Here is a 19672-nt window from a genome sequence, read left to right on the forward strand (position 1 = left end):
CCCCAATGATAAACACGCTACAGTGTTTGGGGTTTGAGCAGCTCCTCCATATCTGCCACGATATTTCTGTGGTTCACATGCGATGGGACTGCTCGCCCAATGAGAAACACGCTACAGTGTTTGGGGTTTGAGCAGTTCCGCCATACTGGCCACTGCAATTCTACAGTGATTTTGTTTTATGTCTTGAATGTGCCTTCATCTGGCAATTGAACATTCCTTTGCACCTGGAATCCTTCATCACATGGTCTGATATGGGTGGGGCTCACAGTCCTGCTTTGTTCACATTGCACTGGCTGTCCTGCTAGGCATTTGTGTGCAGGCTGGGCTGTGAGCTGGATTACATCACCTTCAGACCGTGTTTACACCACAGTTAGCGTAGTGGTAGGACCCTTTGCCATGCTGAGTGACCGTGACGTGGTGCAATGATGGGCTCCGATATTTTCCTGACAGGAATATATTGGCGAAAGTCTCAGCTTTTAATATCTGCTTGTATGACCAGCTAGTATAGTCAGTGGCATATCCTCTTGGTGCATTTTTCTCAGTGATTTACACAATTGTATTTTTATCCGCACAATGCTCCGGCCTGTGCAGGATGCTTCTGTGGTGCATGTGGACCGCGCTGGCGTCCTCCTTTGTACGCATTTATTGCTCGGGATGGTCGTTTGCTGCGGTCCACATGCGGTGGGACTGCTCCCCCAATGATAAACACGCTACAGTGTTTGGGGTTTGAGCAGCTCCTCCATATCTGCCACGATATTTCTGTGGTTCACATGCGATGGGACTGCTCGCCCAATGAGAAACACGCTACAGTGTTTGGGGTTTGAGCAGTTCCGCCATACTGGCCACTGCAATTCTACAGTGGTTTTAGATTTCAAGTAGGCCTCAAATACCAGAAACTAGTTATTTTGAGAATGGCAAATTTGGGAATAGTTTTTCAAACCAGAAAAAAAAATGTGCTTTTACGGTCGCTACAAATAACTTGACCAGCTAAAACAGTACAGATTTGCTTGAATAGAAATGTGAGACCTGTTTTTTTTTGCACTGTGTGACAGGTTAAGGTTTAATCTCAGAATCAGACTTCTATCTGCACGGTAGCGTGTGTCTTAGGTTTTTCTGAATGACACTATCAGTACCTTCAATGTAAGATATCCTTTTTGGGATAGATTTCAAGTAGGCCTCAAATACCAGAAACTAGTTATTTTGAGAATGGCAAATTTGGGAATAGTTTTTCAACCCAGAAAAAAAAAAGGGCTTTTACGGTCGCTACAAATAACTTGACCAGCTAAAACAGTACAGATTTGCTTGAATAGAAATGTGAGACCTGTTTTTTTTGCACTGTGTGACAGGTTAAGGTTTAATCACAGAATCAGACTTCTATCTGCACGGTAGCGTGTGTCTTAGGTTTTTCTGAATGACACTATCAGTACCTTCAATGTAAGATATCCTTTTTGGGATAGATTTCAAGTAGGCCTTAAATACCAGAAACTAGTTATTTTGAGAATTGCAAATTTGGGAATAGTTTTTCAAACCAGAAAAAAAAATTTTGCTTTTACGGTCGCTACAAATAACTTGACCAGCTAAAACAGTACAGATTTGCTTGAATAGAAATGTGAGACCTGTTTTTTTTTGCACTGTGTGACAGGTTAAGGTTTAATCTCAGAATCAGACTTCTATCTGCACGGTAGCGTGTGTCTTACGTTTTTCTGAATGACACTATCAGTACCTTCAATGTAAGATATCCTTTTTGGGATAGATTTCAAGTAGGCCTCATATACTAGAAACTAGTTATTTTGAGAATGGCAAATTTGGGAATAGTTTTTCAACCCAGAAAAAAAAGTGTGCTTTTACGGTCACTACAAATAACTTGACCAGCTAAAACAGTACAGATTTGGTTGAATAGAAATGTCAGGTCTATTTTTTAGGCGCTGGGTGACAGGCTCAACTTGCCCCTGATGCAGTATATGGCCAAAAAATAACCACACTGTTGATGGTTAAATGCACTTGGGTGACACAGGCTCAGCCTGCACCAGATGTAGTATATGGCCAAAAAATAATCAGACTGTTGATGGTTAAATGCACTTCGGTGACACAGGCTCAGCCTGCAGCTGATGTAGGATATAGCACAAAATAACCACACTATTGATGGTTAAATACACTTGGTGATAGCTTGTGCTGGCGCACCACAAGTCACAAAATGGCCGCCGATCACCCCAGAAAAAAAGTGATCTAAAAACGCTCTGGGCAGCCTCAAAAAAGTGAGCAAGTCAATATTAGCACTTCAATGATCCACAGCTGCAGATCGATCACAGAATGAAGTCTTTTGGAGGAGTTAATCACTGCCTAATCTCGCCCTAACGTCGCAGCTGCAACCTCTCCCTATGCTTCAATCAGCAGAGTGACGTGCAGCGCAACGTGACCCAAGCTTATATAGAGGCTGGGTCACATGCTGCACTGGCCAATCACAGCCATGCCAATAGTAGGCAAGGCTGTGATGGCCTCTTGGGGCAAGTAGTATGACGCTTGTTGATTGGCTGCTTTGCAGCCTTTCAAAAAGCGCCAAGAAAGCGCCGAACACCGAACCCGAACACGGACTTTTACGAAAATGTTCGGGTTCGGGTCCGTGTCACGGACACCCCAAAATTCGGTACGAACCCGAACTATACAGTTCGGGTTCGCTCATCCCTACTCTTGAGCTGTTGGCTTGATATAAATCTAGCAGAGCGATAAATGGAAAGATCTCTGGGTCCATGTGAAGTACAGGGCTGGTTCTAGCTTTGTTAGGAAGAGAATGTCATATACTATATGACCTCCATTTTTTATTTTTTACATTAGCCATGGGATAACCCCTTTAAATTTGGTGCATCTTACGCCAGAACTTTTATTTTATTTTGCCAGTCTTACTAAATTCCCCCAAGTATAGATGTTGTTCAAGGGTTGACTGATTCATCTAACTACTAAGTTTCCATATGACACTAAATGGTATACATTTAGAATTCTGGTAGTCACTTTTTCTAGCTTTCTGCAATGCTTTCATCAAACTCAAATATTCCACTGGAGAGAAAGTGAGAATTTTATCTGTGCTACCACTAGTGTTGAACAAAGTGAAGTATCCAAAGTGGAATTTGATCGGAAGTTTAGGAAAATATCGATTTGCGATAAAAATGTGAATTTCCTCGCGCTTTGTGGTAATAAATAGTTTTTTTCCCCATAAAATGGCGGCTACACGTGTTACAAAGTGAAAGTAAGGAGACCTGCAATAGGAGATCACCCATAATACTGTGCAGACTGGCAATCTGCAGCTAGCCCTCTCCTGTGAGGTCACAGTCCTTTAAAAGCATCATCCCATGCGGTCTCCGCCATTTCACTGTGAGCTGATGATAGGGAGAGATGTGACAAGCGCTAGGGACAGTGTTCAAGAAAATTTTTCATTGTAGGGAGAGCACAGGGAGACTGCAGGGACAGTGCAGGGATAGTGCAGGGAATGTAATTTGAAGCTGAAGGGATCCATAGGAGACAGTGTCGTTTGCATCAATCCCTGTGTAGGGCACAGAGCTATCTAATTGAACGGTGTCCGCTCTGATTGGATCGCGCTCACAGCCAGGGAGAAGGAGACGCCCACAGTAGAAGACTGCGTCTCCGCCCCTTTGCGATGATACTGCTCATTATAATACAAGGCGCCATATCAACGGGGAGCAACAGTGGACAAACGGGGGGGGGGCTTTTGAAAAAAAACAAACATCCATGGCATCAGTGGGGGACGTCCTACAAGGTAATACCATAATTAGCCTATGTTAAAACTGATGAAAGGTCCTCTTTAATAGATAAGCAATTCCATTAGGCCTTTATTCTCAAATTGGGGTGAATAACCTGTCTAACGCTACTGTTATTGGGGTGTCCACCTTGTTCAATAGATAAACAATTCTATTATGCCTCGATTCTGAAATTGGGGTGAATAACCTGTCTCCTTCAACTGTTATTGGGGTGTTCACTTTTTTAATAGTGTTGATTGCGAATATTCTAATCGTGAACTTTTATGGCAAATATTGGCACTTTGAGAAATCACGAATATCTAGAATATAGTGCTATATCTTCGTAATCGCGAATATTCTAGATTTTTTTTTAATCAGTACCCATGATCCCTCACTGCTTCTTGCTTGTGGGCCAATGAGAAGGCTGCAATATCTTTGACTTTAGGAGTAGTGTTGATGGCGAATTTTCGTATTGCGAAATTTTATCGAAAATTGTTATTGCAAATTTTTCGATTGCTGATTTTCGCAATCAAGAAAATAATGACTAGAGATCACGAATTTGCGAATATATGATGAATATTCGCCTAAATATTTGCAAAATATTGCAAATTCGAATATTGTCCCTGCCGCTCATCACAGTTTTTTAATACATAAGCAATAGTCTTGAGTGAGCATGCTCGGCCGAACTGCTGTTCGGCTCGAGCATCGTTATTCTCGGCACATGGCGGTACTCGGCCGAGTACCACATGTGCTCGAGCGCCATGCTTGAGTCTCCTCCCCGCACGTTTGGCGGCTGCTATGCAGCCAATAAAGTGCAAGTAAGTATTGCCCTCACTGTAATGCCAGTAGCCATGTTGGCTACTGGCATTACAGTCATTGGCTGGCTGGAACACGTCATTGTGTGCTATATAGCACCCGATGACGCATGTTCGGCTCATTTGTAGTCAGGGAGAGCTGAGCTTCGGAAGGTACAGAGAGTGTAGGGAGTGTGATCGCAATAAATTGACTAGAAAAATGTTTCAAAGACCCTAAAGTCCATTTAAGGACTATTGTGTGTGGTGGCAGGCTGGCAGTATTTTATAGCTACAGTACAATTTTTTTTTTACAGCTTTTTTAAATACTTTTTATATAGAGGGTGTCTGCAGTGACTAGAGACATCTGTCCAATACTTTCTGTGTGTCAGGGCCAGAGATTGGAGAAATATAATTTAAAATGAATATATTTTTTCCATCATTTTCAGTAATTTTCATATAAAGGGTGTCTGCAGTGACTAGTCACATCTGTCCAATACCTTCTGTGTGTCAGCACCAGAGATTGGAGAAATATAACTGTAACGGAACGCCTAGCACCCTGACCGGGTACCTCCGTTGATAGATGCTCCTAGTGCTTCCAGAGGACTCCAAGCACTCCACTTGACACCGTCAGCACTGCAGACCCCACGAACCGCCAAAGCTTGGTGGAGGTCTCGCCGTCTCCTCCCCACCCTGGACCTACGCCAAGGCTCCAGGCTCCAGTGGGTGAACCTCTACTAAATGCAGAGACAAGAACCAGGAACAAGCTCTTACAAGAGCTTATACTCAGGGGAGTATTATGATATAGCAATCCCCAAGAGTGTAGTTATCCCATCCCCCAAACATGAGCCAAGACTTCATAAAGGGGCAAAGCAGGAACTCTTTAATGGGTTATTTTTCAGCCTTTTATGCAGGTCTCCTAGCAAGGGACACTCCCCCTGGGGCCCTTGTAAAAGACTGTGACAATTTATATTTTAGCCAATCACATGCATTTACAGTATTAAAACCCTCCCAGCAATTGTACACAAAATCCCCTTCCCTCTGTCTGTAACGCAATCAACAAAATACAATGAGCATTGTCTGAGACGCAATTAACTAACACACTGGCATTGTCTGAGACGCAATCCACAAAATACAATTACCAAACGTAATGGGCTAACTTAATCACTCAGACAGAAAACACACATTTTTCCCAAAACACTGAAAACACCTCAAAACCCCACATATCCCCATAATGTATACATCCATGGATAGCTCTGATCTGGGTGAACAACATATCCAAAAATCACCCAGATCCGAGCAGGGGTTCCCGAATTCCATGGAAGTCACATTTGGCCGGCTGCAAGCATGGCTTTCCTGCCCAAAACAGTTCCACAGATTTAAGCTGTGCGGCCGGTCTGTCTTCTCCTTCAGAGTTAGTATGGGCCATAATCCTGGGGCAGGAGGCTGGCAAACAGCCCCCTCCAAAACACCGTGGCGAGGTTGGTTTTGCCACAATAACTTATTTAAAATATAATTTTCTATTGTGACCACATGTGTTTGGGATCTATGGGAGATATAAATAGGGGCATATGGCTACATTTTTACTCACCTCCCGACGAAGCTGAGGCGAAACGCGCGTCGAGGTTCCTATCCTGACCTGTGCCTGATGGTTTCACCCTCCATCATGTCCTGTGGTATGCTTTGATTTCTATTAGTAGTTATTTGTTGGGCTCCTCTATACCCTTTATTATAAGGTCTTGTGAATTGTTATTTTCTGAGGGCTTAACCTCTCCCTCTATTGCTAGATTCCAGCCTCTGCTTAATCTTTCTTTAACTGCATTTTGAGTTGAGCCCTGCCTGGTGGTCATGCACCAGGGTGATGACCATATGTTTTCCACTCAGCAGTAGCAGCATTATTAGTGCTGCTTCATGGGGAATCACCTTGATATACACCATCGGTATACCTGACATGTCTTCCATCTTTTGGTGGGTAGCAGCGGCATAGGCCATTGGATTGCGGCATCTGCCTTTCTGCTTCTGATTTTATAAATCATGATATGTCTATTACAATTAAATAAACTATATTTTTGGAATATTTTGGGCATTCTTTTGTTTGTTCTCTAACAACATTGTAGGTTTATATTGTGTGTGTTGGCAGGCTGGCAGTATTTTATAGCTACAGTACAATTTTATTTTTACAGCATTTTCAATACTTTTTATATAGAGGGTGTCTGCAGTGACTAGAGACATCTGTCCAATACCTTCTGTGTGTCAGGGCCAGAGATTGGAGAAATATAAGTTAAAATGAATTTATTTTATCCATCATTTTCAGTAATTTTCATATAGAGGGTGTCTGCAGTGACTAGTAACATCTGTCCAATACCTTCTGTGTGTCAGGGCCAGAGATTGGAGAAATATAACTGAAATCTATTTTCCTTTTTCCATACTTTTCCATACTTTTTCCATATACTGTGCTTGCTGTGAACTGTGACATCCGTGCGATATCTTATGTGTCAAGCGTGTATATAACATTTAATATGCGAAAGGCGAGCATTAAGGGATGGGGAAGTGGTCATGATGCTGATGGTTCATGCAGAGGCCGTGGCCATGGGCGCGTTGAAACTGTGCCTGCTGTCAGAGCACAAGAAAAACAATCATCCACGATACCTAGCTTCATGTCCCAGTTTGCAGGGCGTTGCAGGACAAAACTCTTGAAGTCAGACCAGTGCGACCAGGTGGTCGGTTGGATTGCAGCAGATAATGCTTCCAGTCGGTTAAGCACCACCCTGTCTTCCACGAAGTCCAGTCTCAGTAGCCAAGAGTCTGGTCAACAGAATCCTCTCCCTGATCCTCCTTCCTCCCAGCATGGAGAGTCTGGCCAAACAAGTGATCCCACACTCAAAAATTCAGAGGAGCTCTTTTCATCTCTATTACTTGATTTGGCCCTCTCGCCAAGCACGCTTGAAGAGGGACATGAGATCTTGTGCCCTGATTCCCAAGCTCTTGAGCATCCACAGTCACAAGAACATGACGGTGGGGAAAGTCAATTAGTGTTTAATGTGGTGGATGATGATGAGACACAGTTGCCAATGAGTCAACCGCAATTACTGTCTGAAGAGGTTGATGAAGAGGATGAGACATAGTTGTCAATCACTGAGGTTGTGGTTAGGTCAACAAATCAAGAGGATGATCAGCGTGAGGAAGTGGAAGAGGAGGTGGTGGACGATGAGGTCACTGACCCAACCTGGGAAGGTGGAAAGCCGAGCGAGGACAGCAGTACAGAGGGGGAAGGATCTGCAGCACCGCAACAGGCTGGAAGAGGCAGTGGGGTGGCAAAAGGGAGAAGGCGGGCCAACCTCACCACCACCAGCATGATCCGCCACATGGCATCCAAGCACCGTAATAAGTGGGACGAACGCCTGGATACACAATCTGTGTCTGCGAGTCACACCATTGCCTCCTCTTCCCCTATGTTATGTGTTGGCAAATCCCCTGTCGAAGGCGCAGGCGAGGATGCCTCCCGCCCTGCACCTGGACCTTCGCAAAACCATCAGCGACCACATCCACTTCCCTGTCCCAGCACAGCGTCCAAATTTCATTACCCCAGGTATTTGAACGCAAGTGCAAATACCCAGCCACCCACCCACAGACCATAGCACTAAATGCGCACCTTTCAAATTTACTGGCCCTGGAAATTTTGCCATTTAGGCTTGTGGACACTGAGGCCCTCAGTAGCCTGATGTCGGTGGCCATCCCGCAGTACTCTGTCCCCAGCAGTCACTATTTTTCAAGGTGTTCCGTGCCCGCCTTACCCCAACATGTGTCCCAAAACACCACACATGCCCTGACCAACGCAGTTACTGGGATAGTCCACTTAACAACAGACACATGGACAAGTGCATTTGGCCAGGGATGCTACATTTCCCTGACGGCACACTGGGTGAACATTGTGGAGGCTGGGAGTGAGTCGTACCCTGGGATGGTAAGGGTGCTACCAACGCCGAGGATTGCGGGCCCTAATTCCATCAGCACCTACGTTAGTAGCTCCAACCCCCACTTCTCCTCCTGCACCTCCTCCTCCACTTCCACCTCCAAATTATCAGCTATCAGCCAGTAGCTGAAAGCAGTGTAGCACTGCAGTGAAGAAGGATCAACAGGCCGTGCTGAAGCTGATATGCTTAGGTGACAAACAGCACACCGCCGCAGAGCTGTGGCAGGGGATAAGAGACCAGACTGAGCTGTGGCTCTAGCTACTCAATCTACAACCAAGCATGGTCGTGTGTGATAATGGCCGTAACTTGGTGGCGGCTTCGGAGCTCGGCAAGCTCACACACATCCCATGCCTAGTCCACGTCTTAAACGTAGTGGTTCAGCGGTTTCTCAAAACCTACCCCAATTTGCCTGAGCTACTGGTGAAGGTGCGCCGCTTGCATGCACTTCAGTCACTCGTACACCGCAAAGGCCATACAGCATCATTCTTGATGATGCGAGAGGATAGGAGTACTCCCCTGTGTAACTTCGGTGGCAGCTCATGCGTGACACCTGTTTTTTTCTGAGGCCCTTTGGGGATGCCACGTTATTTGTTATTTGCCAGGACTATGAACTGAAAGACGTCATTCCACTGCTTCATGTCCTGGAACAGATGAGGAAGACGAACAGAGGACCCAGACACACCATGGCAGTATAGACACACCATGGTAGTATGCAGTAGAGATGGAGACAGGGTGTCCCTCCGAGTCAATTGCGCAAATGGCCCAATGCATGCTCACTTGCTTGCGTAGTGACAGTCGAATTGTCACTATTCGGCAGAGGGATGACTTCTGGCTCTCCACCTTTTTGGTCCCTCGCTACCGGTCCGGATTGGGGTCCTTTTTTACACCCACTAAGATGGAGGAAAAACGGAACTACTACAGAGACATCCTATGTAGTCAGTTGGCCGCTGCCTATCTGCGCCATTGTCCATTCTCTCGCAGGTCTTTATTATTTTCCCTTATAACATGGTCATAAGGGAAAATAATACCATTCTTAATACAGAATGCTAAGTAAATTAGGGATGGAGGGGTTAAAAAATAAAAATTAAATAATTAAACTCACCTCATCCACTTGTTCGCGCATCCTGGCTCATCTTCTTTCTTCTTCTTCTTTCTTCTTCTTCTTCGAAGACCTGGGAGGAAAAGGACCTTTGGTGACGTCACTGCGCTCATCACATGGTCCATGATGGACCATGTGATGAGCGCAGTGACGTCACCAAATGTCCTTTTCCTCCCAGGTCCTCAAAGAACTCTTTTTGCACATCTGAACTCTTTTTGCTGCTGATACTTAGTGTGCACCAGCCCCCCACCCCAATCCCACAGTTCATGGGCACACTATCCTCTATATGAGCATCAACAGCAAGCAGAGTTCATGGGGTGGGGGAAGGCTGGAGCACACTGTCCTCAACCTGATAAGCATTATAAGTTACATACAGAACACAGTGTGCCCCCCAGGAACTCTGCTTACTGCTGCAGTAGGACCCCCTCTTCCCCTCACTAACTATCCCTCCAGGCTCCACCATCAACTTTTTTATGCATAGATGCACAGCACAGAACTCACTTTGTGTTGACAGTGGAACACAGGGGCAGGCAATGCTGGGGGCTGCTGGAGTGTGGTGGCGCAGGCTGAAGCAGGCAGCAAGTGAGTGAGTCACTGCCAGGTTCCGTCCTCTTAGTTCTGTCTGCTGGTGCGAGCGATACATTAGCCAATCAGCAGCAGGAGCTTAACCTGCTAAATACTGATTGGCCAGTGCAGTGCCCAGCAGAAAGAATAGAGCGAGCGCTATCCTGGCTGCAGGGACATCAGTGCTGGTATGCACACAGTGTGCACACAGTGGGGGAGGGGGTCCTAAAAGGGGAAAAAGGGCCCGCCGGAGCGGTATAATACATAAATAACTGCAGAAATTATAGGGGCAGAGCCTTACATATACTCTAGGCCCCCCTCTGCCACAGGCCCCATAGCAGTTGTGTGGTCTGCCGCTATTGGCGGTGTGCCACTGTTCTGTAGACATCTACTGTATGTGGAATGAGCTGGCGACAGTGTAAAAGTAGTGCGCTTCTTCTTAACGCTAACATCGACCTGTAAAGCTGAGTTCTTACTTGAGTTTTTTGGTCAGTTTTAACCCCGTGACTGCCTTAATAAGTGAAGTGTGCAGTGATTCTAAGAGCAACGCCTGCGTCTTACATACGGACTCAAAGTATTATTTCACTACCAAAGCAGACTCCCAATGCGTGTTACTACAAGGCACAGTATTCTATGCCACTAAAAAGGTTCTCAGCAGCCAGGAAATAGCAGTTTTTAATGTAATTCGCCGCAAATATATAATTTTTCCCCAAAAATTCAGCGAACCGGTGAATTGAATTTTTGAAAAGTTCACTCATCCTTAGTTACAAGGTCTCAGGTGTGAATGGGGATCATGTGTGTTAAATTTGGTGTTATCGCTCTCACACTCTCTCATGCTGGTGACTGTAAGTTCAACATGGCACCTCATGGCAAAGAACTCTCTGAGGATCTGAAAAAATGAATTGTTGCTCTACATTAAAATAGTTTAGGCTATAAGAAGATTGCCAACACCCAGAAACTAAGCTTCAGCACGGTGGCCAGGACCATACAGTGGTTTAACAAGACATGTTCCATTCAGAACAGGCCTCATCATGGTCGACCAAATAAGTTGAGTGCAGGTGCTCAGCACCATATCCATAGGTCGTCTTTTCAAAATATAGATGTATCAGTGCTGCCAGCATTTCTGCAGAAGTTAAAGGGGTGGGAGGATCAGCCTGAAAGTGCTCAGACCATATGCCGCACACTGCATAAAATTGTTCTGCATGGCTGTCATCCCAGAAGGAAGCCTCTTCTAAAAATTATGCACAAGAAATGCCGGAAACAGTTTGCTGAAGACAAGCAGCCTAAGGACATGGATTGCTGAAACCAAGACGATAACAAACTTATCTGGTTTAGATGGTATCAAGCATTGTGGCGGCAGCCAGGTGAGGAGTAGAAAGACAAGTTTCTCTTGCCTACAGTCTAGCATGGTGGTGGAAGTGTCATGGTTTGGGGCTACATAAATGCAGCCGGCTGTGGGGAGCTACAGTTCATTGAGGGAACCATGAATGCCAACGTGTACTGTGACATACTGAAGCAGAGCATGATTTCGTACCTTCGGAAACGACTCCAAACACACCTTCAAAACAACCACTGCCTTGCTTAAGAAACTGAGGGTAAAGGTGCTGGACTGGCCAAGCATGTCTCTATTGAGCATCTGTGGGGCATCCTCAATCGGAAGGTGGAAGATCGTAAGGTCTCTAACATCCACGAGCTCTGTAATGTCGTCATGGAAGAGGATTCTAGTGGCAACCTGTGAAGCTCTAGTGCAGTGTTTCCCAACCAGTGTGCCTCCAGCTGTTGCAAAACTACAACTCCCAGCATGCCCGCACAGTCAAAGGCTGTCCAGGCATGCTGGGAGTTGTAGTTTTGCAACAGCTGGAGGCACACTGGTTGGGAAACACTGCTCTAGTGAACTCCATGCCCAAGATAGTTAAGGCAGTGCTGGCAAATAATGGTAGCCACAGAAAATATTAACACTTTGGACACAATTTTCACATAGGGGTGTACTCACTTTTCTTACCAGCAGTTTATATATTAATGGCTGTGTGTTGAGTTATTTTGAGGGCACACCAAATTTACACTGTTATACAAGCTGTACCCTGACTACTTTACATTTTATCAAAGTGTCATATCTTCAGTGTTGTACCATGAAAAGTTATGATAAAATATTTACAAAAAATGTGAGGGGTGTACTCACTTATGTGAGATACTGTAAGTAATTTTAAAATGGAGGAGACATTTACTAGGGCTGCCAAATACACCATTTGACAACCTAAATTCAGTTTCGTTTTTCAAACAGTTGGCAATGGAGTTGATAGAATTTAATGTAATCTAGAGCAGAGAATATTTATGATTGTCAGGCTCCTAAAAAACGAGAAGTTATTATTTGCGGTATTTTGGTGTCAAATTTAGATCAGTCTTTGGTTTGTGTTGCTCAGCCAAATTTATAAAGGTGAGCTAGCTTTTATTAAATTTGGTGCTTGTGAGATGTTGTTTTACAACTGCCGGTGAAAGTACCACAGGGGTTTAAAAATTGGCCAGTTTTAAATAACATAACACTGTTCTAATCTCTAATCTTGACCAACTTTACACTCCAGTTTTGAAAGTGGCGAGGCTCACCAAATGTCGCACAAAATGTAGCACTCAGCATCTCTTGTGACATTTTTACACCACAAAACAGGAATAGCAGATTTGTTAACTGACCCCATCAGTACTTTTTATAGTCACAAGGTAAACACATGAGTTTATTTAATCTTCTTTCCTCACCGTTGGGATTGTTGTCATCTGAGGAGAATGCATTCTTAGTGCCTGAGATGTCTTTATGAGAAGCCAGGAAAAGAACCACTTCACCTTTCTCATTTTTTATAGGAACAATATCAAGGAGACACCAGAATGATCCACCTACAAAAGAAATGAAAGACATCAGCACTCTTTTATATTTAGAAAATGACACAAACAATTTAGACAGATTTTCTAGAAGAAAGGACCCTTACATACACAGGGGTTTAAAGATGTTAATGTTGCAACTTTAAAACTTTTAGCATTTTTTTTTACAAATTTTAGGTTGCATGAAACTTTACAACTTACGGTATATATTGTAATAACGTTACGTTGTTTTCTGTTGATTTGCAGACTATGGACACCTCAGTTTTATTTTACTTAAATGCATGCAGTTTTTAGCTGAAAAGCATTTTTGAAATTTGGTTTTATAAAAAAAAAATAATAATCATGAATGGTTTTCCACGTAATACACGGACAGATTTGGTCCACCAAAGTAGAAGCCACTGAAACTTGGCTGTCCACTTTTTAACCATAGAGGGGTTCAAAAGCATGGAATTCCCCTCAATGATGTTTATATGCACTGTCAATGGCACATGGACAGGGGTTGCCCCATTAGGACATCCGCTAAAATAGCTCAGCCATTCCAGAGTGCCTATTGGACCATATTTTCAATAGTGGACATACCATTTACTTTAGTAGAGATAACATGGTTAACAATAGTGGACATACCATTTACTTAGTATTTGTGTGGTTATTATTACTATAAGTTCAAAACATTCTGCCCTCAGCTTGACTTGTCAGCTTTATTGCCATCACTGTTTGTATGTCTTTATTTTTATTTCAGACTTGGACGGGCAATCTTCCCTACTGATCTGCCTGGCCCACCTTTGTTGAAAGGTAGTTTTCTGTACAGTAAAGTAGCTTTTGAAGCAAAGTTGCACAAATCACAGCAAAACCATAGTGATTTTGCTGTGATTAAAGGATACCCGTAGTAGAGATAACATGGTTGTGCACGAATTGCCAGAATTTGAGCAAAATTGCAGCAAAAATGCAACTAAAGTGGTTGTGGGAAATTCTGTCACATTGAAAAGGTTCTGCACCAGCACCACAGAGGTGGAGGAGGGCTCAACCTGGAAGTAGTTGGTGGAGAAGGATCGCACAGCTCATAAGAATATGGCACAGACAAGAAAAAGGTGGAGGAGATCACTAGAACCATAGGGTCCATACTGTGAAATTAAGAGAAGGGGTGACCATGGTGAGCAGTATGTGAGAGGGTCACAATGCAGACTACTGTATGAAAAAGGGGGGCATGGAGAGCAATGTGTGAAAAAGGAAGTGGGGACTATGAGGATCAGCATGTGAGAAAGAGGGAGGACAGTGGAGAGCAGTATGTGACAAAAGAGAACTGGAAAGTAGTGAGTGTGAGAATGAAGGGGACGTGGTGAGAGGTCTTGTTAGTGATGTGGGGGTGCATGTTTGAATGGTAAGCTGAGGAATGCTTAGTAGTGTATCTAGTGTTTATGTAGTGTACATATGTGTAATGTAGTGTTTATAGTGTCTGTATGTGAGTTCTGTGAGTGGTAAATAGACAAGTCTGAGATCTCATTTTTTAAATTTGGTTTGATTTGAGGTCTGAATTTGTGTAGAGGGTCTGATCTAAGGTCTGAATAAGGGACGTGACCAAGTAGAGAAAAAAATTCCACAGTGTGTTGTGCTCTGCTATTTTTCAGTGATGGTAGAGGTTGATATTGTACATAGGCTGGCAGGGTTTCTCTAATATAAAAGTATCTAATATGATATTATTGGAATTGCTCTTTTTACCTTTTCAATGTACTCCAAGAATAACCCTGTGGAACTTCAGGGACCTGACAGAGGCTGAAGTCTGTCAGCACATCACTACAGCCTTTGTCAAAATGCATTGACTAAATAGAGGCTGCTATAAATGACATTTGCATTCTGCTGGTGATACTTACTGATCAAGTACATTTTTTGCAGCCTTGCACATTATTTGTGGATGTTGTAAAGTTAGCAATTCTAATAACAGTATTCTATTATGTAATTCCTTAATATAATTTTAATTAAAAATGAAGTTCAACGTCCTTAAGGGGAAAATTTGGTAAAATAAATAAAAAAAAGATTCACAAACTGCTTAGCTGTGTGAATTGCTGATATTCAAACCTGTACCTAAAGAGATGTATTTTTGGCTAATAAACATTTTAAAATTTTTCTAAATTGATTTAATTGAAGTTTTCTACCGTTTGGCATCTGCAGCTTTTATGTATCACAAAACATAGCAAGCTACAGAATGACGTTCACAGTTATATCTATCAGTGAGCTTATCTAATTACTCAATCTCTAGAAACTCCTGCTTCCTCCTAAGCAGTCATCCTGGGTGGAAGTCTCTGTTAGAGGCCTCTGTCACAGAATCTGCAAAAATTAAGGACAAAATAGAGCAGCATGCTACTCCATTTTGTCAGATGAAATGCAAGACTCCAGAACTGAAACCTGACGGGCCCCAGTATAGTCTATGGCGTACATCCAGCGCCGTTTATGGCAGTTATGTGTAGGACCTAGCAACTCCGTTATTTTTATTGTTCTGCTTCTATAATGGATAACAATGCTGACATGAACAACTATGATTAAGTTCTTCAGATTTGGTTGGTAAACCCAATTCTGAAAATTATTTGTAGAAAAACAAACAAACATGTATTTCAGTAAAAAACAAATGCCTCAAAGGTATACTGTCCCGACTAGCTACGAACGATTTCATAAAGAAGTAAAATGATGGAATTCTACATCAGATGGCTGCATATGTTCATCTGATGTAAACCGATTATAGATGGTTTGGATTTGAAGTAAAGAATGAGAAGAAAGCAGCCAACAGGTGCTATGCATATATGGAAACTCTATTAAGACTTGGAAATGCATCCAAGATGGCTGCCTCATTTGTTTGAGAAAATTTGACTTGTACTGTATTCTTTTATTCTGGTAAATGTACTTCAGAATACATAAGTATCATCAAAAGTAAGGGGCTCATTTATCAACCTATTTACACAATTTTTGCCACAGCTTTAGGTGTAGAAAATGGCTTATATTTACGCTAGCGAGCTGGTGTAGATTTAAGTCTGTCTTACGGCCTGCTGGAGGAAGCGCCAACGTTTTGTAGAGGCCTGTACCTCCATATAACTTAGCTTTTTTCTCCAGCAGTACAGAGAGACTCAAGACCGGTGTGGAAAACGCCAGTCTTAATAAACGGGCCCCTAAGTCTCTGTTCAAAATGGAAGCCACAACGCTTTGCCAGATCTGTTGCACAATGGATCCCAAAGTTACCTGACGTACCCTATTGACTTATAATGGGATCCATTGAGATTGTGTTGTAGCTTATGTCAGCTTCAACAGCATGAATAGTGCTGCATGTTGCACTATTCATGTCATTAAATCAATGGAGACCCTAAAGACAACATACCCTGGCTGAGCTGTGTTGGTTTACTATGTGAAGATGTAACACTGATAGACATTTCTATGCATTGTAAATACAAAATCAGCCGACAAATAGTTATATAGTACAGGGTGGGCCATTTATATGGATACACCTTAATAAAATGGGAATGGTTGGTGATATTAACTTCCTGTTTGTGGCACATTAGTATATGTGAGGGGGGAAACTTTTCAAGATGGGTGGTGACCATGGCGGCCATTTTGAAGTTGGCCATTTTGAATCCAACTTTTGTTTTTTCAATAGGAAAAGGGGCATCTGACACATCAAACTTATTGGGAATTTCACAAGAAAAACAATGGTGTGCTTGGTTTTAACGTAACTTTATTCTTTCATGTGTTATTTACAAGTTTCTGACCACTTATAAAATGTGTTCAATGTGCTGCCCATTGTGTTGGATTGTCAATGCAACCCTCTTCTCCCACTCTTCACACACTGATAGCAACACCGCAGGAGAAATGCTAGCACAGGCTTCCAGTATCCGTAGTTTCAGGTGCTGCACATCTCGTATCTTCACAGCATAGACGATTGCCTTCAGATGATACGAGACGTGCAGCACCTGAAACTACGGATACTGGAAGCCTGTGCTAGCATTTCTCCTACGGTGTTGCTATCAGTGTGTGAAGAGTGGGAGAAGAGGGTTGCATTGACAATCCAACACAATGGGCAGCACATTGAACACATTTTATAAGTGGTCAGAAACTTGTAAATAACTCATGAAAAAATAAAGTTACGTTAAAACCAAGCACACCATTGTTATTCTTGTGAAATTCCCAATAAGTTTGATGTGTCACATGACCCTCTTCCTATTGAAAAAACTAAAGTTGGATTCAAAATGGCTGACTTCAAAATGGCCGCCATGGTCACCACCCATCTTGAAAAGTTTCCCCCCTCACATATACTAATGTGCCACAAACAGGAAGTTAATATCACCAACCATTCCCATTTTATTAAGGTGTATCCATATAAATGGCCCACCCTGTACATTATTTTCAATTCCAGCACTTCGAAGAACCAGAAAATATAACTGGAGACGCAATGTATGTGGATTCAATCATTAGTCATAAGCATTTCCATTTAATCAAACTTCTATAACTCTGGCTATTTCATAGCACCCCAATCAATCTCACTAATGTATTTTGGCCAGAGCAAAACCAGTTTCTATAATTTAGTGTTCTTTTAGCTATGAAATTAGGGAGGTTTTTAGAAAATCATTACATTTCATGCTCTCTCTTTGCAGTTACAGCTATTGGATATATTTGTAAAATTAATACAACATTGTCACATTCCATTACTTTTTCAGGCAAATTTCATAACTGCACCAACGTCTGAAATACAGTTATGTACTACTGTGATTTGTCAGCTAGAAAAGCATAAAAACACTAATTTATAGGAAATGTATAAGAGTACTTTCACACTAGCGTTATTCTTTTCCGGTATTGAGTTCCATCCTAAGGGCTCAATCCTAATGCATTCTGAATGGAGAGCATTCCGTTCAGTATGCATCAGGATGCATCAGTTGTTTTCTCCGTCCAAAATTCCGGAACACTTGCAGGATGCGGCATTAATTTCCTTTGAAATGTATTAGTGCCGGATGCTGCATTAAAGTTGCCGCATTGATGGATCCGGTCTTCCAGTCTGTGCATGCGCAGACCTTTAAAAGTGTGAAAATAATAAATACCGGATCCGTTTTTTCCGGATGACACTGGAGAGACGGATCCGGTATTTCAATGCATTTGTCAGACTAATCCGCATCCAGATCCGTCTACAAATGATATCCGTTTCCATACAGATTTCCAGATCTGGCAGGCAGTTCCGCCAACAGAACTGCCTGCCGGATCCTCACAACGCAAGTGTGAAAGTACCCTTAGTTATAAACAGTTAATAAAATTTCAAGATGTATCATCCATTTATTTAATTTATTTAAGAAGTTTATTAATGGTCCTGTGAAAGGAATGAATAAGAAAGTAATAGCTATTTTAGATGTCATTACATTTTAGACGAAAATCTCCACAAAAAGGAAAAAATAAGGATTAATCATCATCTAAAATGTATCTACCTCACTCCTTCCTATTGTATGTTCGTCATCTAGTTGTGTGCATTATATTACATTAACATTTATGTCAATATTAATATAGGTTTCACCATTGTTTTTAAAGGGGTTCTACAGTTATTTTAAACTGATGATCTATCATCTGGATAGATTATCAGCATCTGATTGGCGGGGGTCCGACACCCGGGACCCCGCCGATCAGCTGTTTAAGAAGGCAGCGGCGCTGGCAGTAGCGTCGCGGCCTTCTGACTGTTTACCGCAGGCCCAGTGACGTCACGACTAGTATCAATGGCCTGGGCGGGGCTAAGCTCTGTTCACTTGAATGGAGCTTAGCCCCGCCCAGGCCAGTTGATACTACTCGTGACATCACTGGGCCTGCGGTGAGAAGGCCGTGGCGCTCCAGGAGCGCTGTTGCCTTCTCAAACAGCTGATCGGCGGGGGTCCCGGGTGTCGGAAGCCCGCAGATCAGATGCTAATGATCTATCCAGAAGATAGATCATCAGTTTAAAATAACTGCAGAACCCCTTTAAATTACAAAAACATCTGATTCGGTTAAATCGGCCATCAAATTTCATACAGTCTGAATCGAAAGTCCCACAATTGCCCTGAGCATTTAAGTATGACACTCTGGGGTCTCCTAGGACTGTCATCAAACCATTTCAAGCCCTTTAACACCAAGTCAGCATAGTAATGTCAATGTGACAGTGACATATCTGTCAATGGGTAAACGGATGGTAGCTGGTTTCACCACACCCAGCGAGCTTGATGACATGGTGGCGTCACATGTCAGCGTGCGTGAGATTTAGCACATTTTCTTCAATCAAGATGGCGACGATGGCCTCTCCACGAGCAAATGGATGAGGCAAGTATGTATTTTTTTATTTTTACCGCCAATTCAGGAAAAATTTATTCATTACCATGAAGCACGAGGAAATTCGGCTTTGTGACTAATAGTCACTGCCAGTTCAAGTAAAATCCAGCCCAGAAAATGTATATAAAATTGTCTCAGCAAACTATGCTTTTTCTGAGACCACTGCCACTCTTTGGATTTTATCTTTCTCACCCATCTGAGGTACCCGAGTGGGACAACACGCCTTCCAGCACTGTACACCTTACCACAACTGTAAAAAAAATCCCACAACATAATGTTAAATTTGCTGTTTTATTTTATCTTCACCCCTAA

At 42.9% G+C, this 19672-nt stretch overlaps 1 protein-coding gene across 1 annotated transcript in view; it reads right to left on the reverse strand.

Moving 5' to 3' along the window:
* LOC121008056 (potassium voltage-gated channel subfamily H member 8-like) overlaps positions 1-19672 on the reverse strand; it is a 777955-nt gene that overhangs the window by 328836 nt on the left and 429447 nt on the right. Inside the window, exon 3 of the mRNA XM_040440333.1 lies at positions 12926-13060. Within this exon, the coding sequence (XP_040296267.1) occupies positions 12926-13060 (135 nt within the window). The remainder of the gene's footprint in view (positions 1-12925; positions 13061-19672) is intronic.

The sequence above is a fragment of the Bufo bufo genome, chromosome 7 (assembly GCF_905171765.1).
Source record: "Bufo bufo chromosome 7, aBufBuf1.1, whole genome shotgun sequence".
Lineage (NCBI taxonomy): Eukaryota > Metazoa > Chordata > Amphibia > Anura > Bufonidae > Bufo > Bufo bufo.